Below are 1,291 nucleotides of genomic sequence, written 5' to 3' on the forward strand. Positions count from 1 at the left end.
GCTACTTCAATTCTTGGAAGAGACAGACGATATATTGCACTGAAGAAGAATACCACAAGCGCAGCAGGCGTGGCATGGCATGTCATCCGCCTAGCTACTTCAATTCTTGGAAGAGACAGACGATATATTACACTGAAGAAGAATAGCACCAGCACATACAGCAGTCATGGCATGGCATGCACCTAGCTAGCAAGCTTATGTACTAGCCGAAGAATCCGGTCTTGCTCCAGACGGCGTCGCGCACGCGTGTGATGTCGCGGCCCTTGAGCGTCCGCCCGGCTCCCTCCAGCACAGACGACGCCGCCGCCCCTCCGCACCACCGCCGCTGCAGGTACTCGTGCGGCGGCACCCACTCGCCGCCGCCGCCGTCATCGGGCAAAGTGGCGGCGGGCCACTCGGGGACGCTGACCGGCGCCGAGTGCCGCGCGGGCGGCGACGGCGACGCGGCCTCGAACGCGAGCGACAGGCCGCCGCCCCCGGCGTACGCTGTGCGACGATGCATCAGGGCGCCGCTGTTCTGGTGGTGGTGGCTATTGTCGTTGGTGACAACCGACCAGACGTCCTCCTCGTCCAGGTCCGCGAGGTGGTCGGCCGCGGCGGCGGAGACGTCATGCTGGGTCGCCGCCGGGTGGAGGAGTCGCTCTGACGATGATCCGAAGAATCCAACGCCACCACCGTTACCGTAGTAGCCCCTACTACCCATTGTACGTATATGGGATTGGAGTAGTAAGCAACGACGGATCGGAAGAGAGAAGAGAGAAGAGAGGAGGAGGAGGAGGAGGAGGAAGAGCAGCGCCAAGCTAAGCTTGAGGGAAACGGTACGGTGCATATATACAGTCCCTGCTACCCATGGCTGGGCTGCCAACACCACACCGGCCCAACACAACAGGTCAGCAGCGACGCTTCCGGGCCCACTGCCCACGTGGGCGCGTGGCCCGCCAACCTGGTGTGCCGTCGTACACGTGGCTCCGTGCCCAACTGTGCCATGCTGCCCCACCACACATGCATGCTCTCCTTGCATCGTACTCCCTCCAGTCGTTCTCGCTTCTCAAACGCTTTTAGCTTTAACCAAACATGTATTAAAAAAGTATCAAGATTTATACTACGTACTTTGTATTATTGGATAGATCGTTAAATATACTTTCATAATAAACTCATTTGGAGACAGAAATGTTGTACATATTTTCTATAAATCTAGTCAGAGTTGAGAAAGTTTAATCCGCACGTATTTTGTAACGAGTATGTTATTAGTGCTATTGATTTTTTTTTTGTTAATATTATATATGAAAAA

The 1,291-nt window shown here is 55.4% G+C and overlaps 1 protein-coding gene across 1 annotated transcript; it reads right to left on the reverse strand.

Moving 5' to 3' along the window:
• LOC136550738 (protein S40-5-like) lies at positions 1–778 on the reverse strand. Its single transcript, XM_066542333.1, has one exon. The coding sequence runs from the start codon at positions 701–703 to the stop codon at positions 203–205; it is 501 nt and encodes a 166-aa protein (XP_066398430.1). The 5' UTR covers positions 704–778; the 3' UTR covers positions 1–202.
• Positions 779–1,291: the final 513 nt, after the last annotated feature.

Source organism: Miscanthus floridulus, chromosome 4, assembly GCF_019320115.1.
Source record: "Miscanthus floridulus cultivar M001 chromosome 4, ASM1932011v1, whole genome shotgun sequence".
In the NCBI taxonomy this organism is placed as follows: Eukaryota; Viridiplantae; Streptophyta; class Magnoliopsida; order Poales; family Poaceae; genus Miscanthus; species Miscanthus floridulus.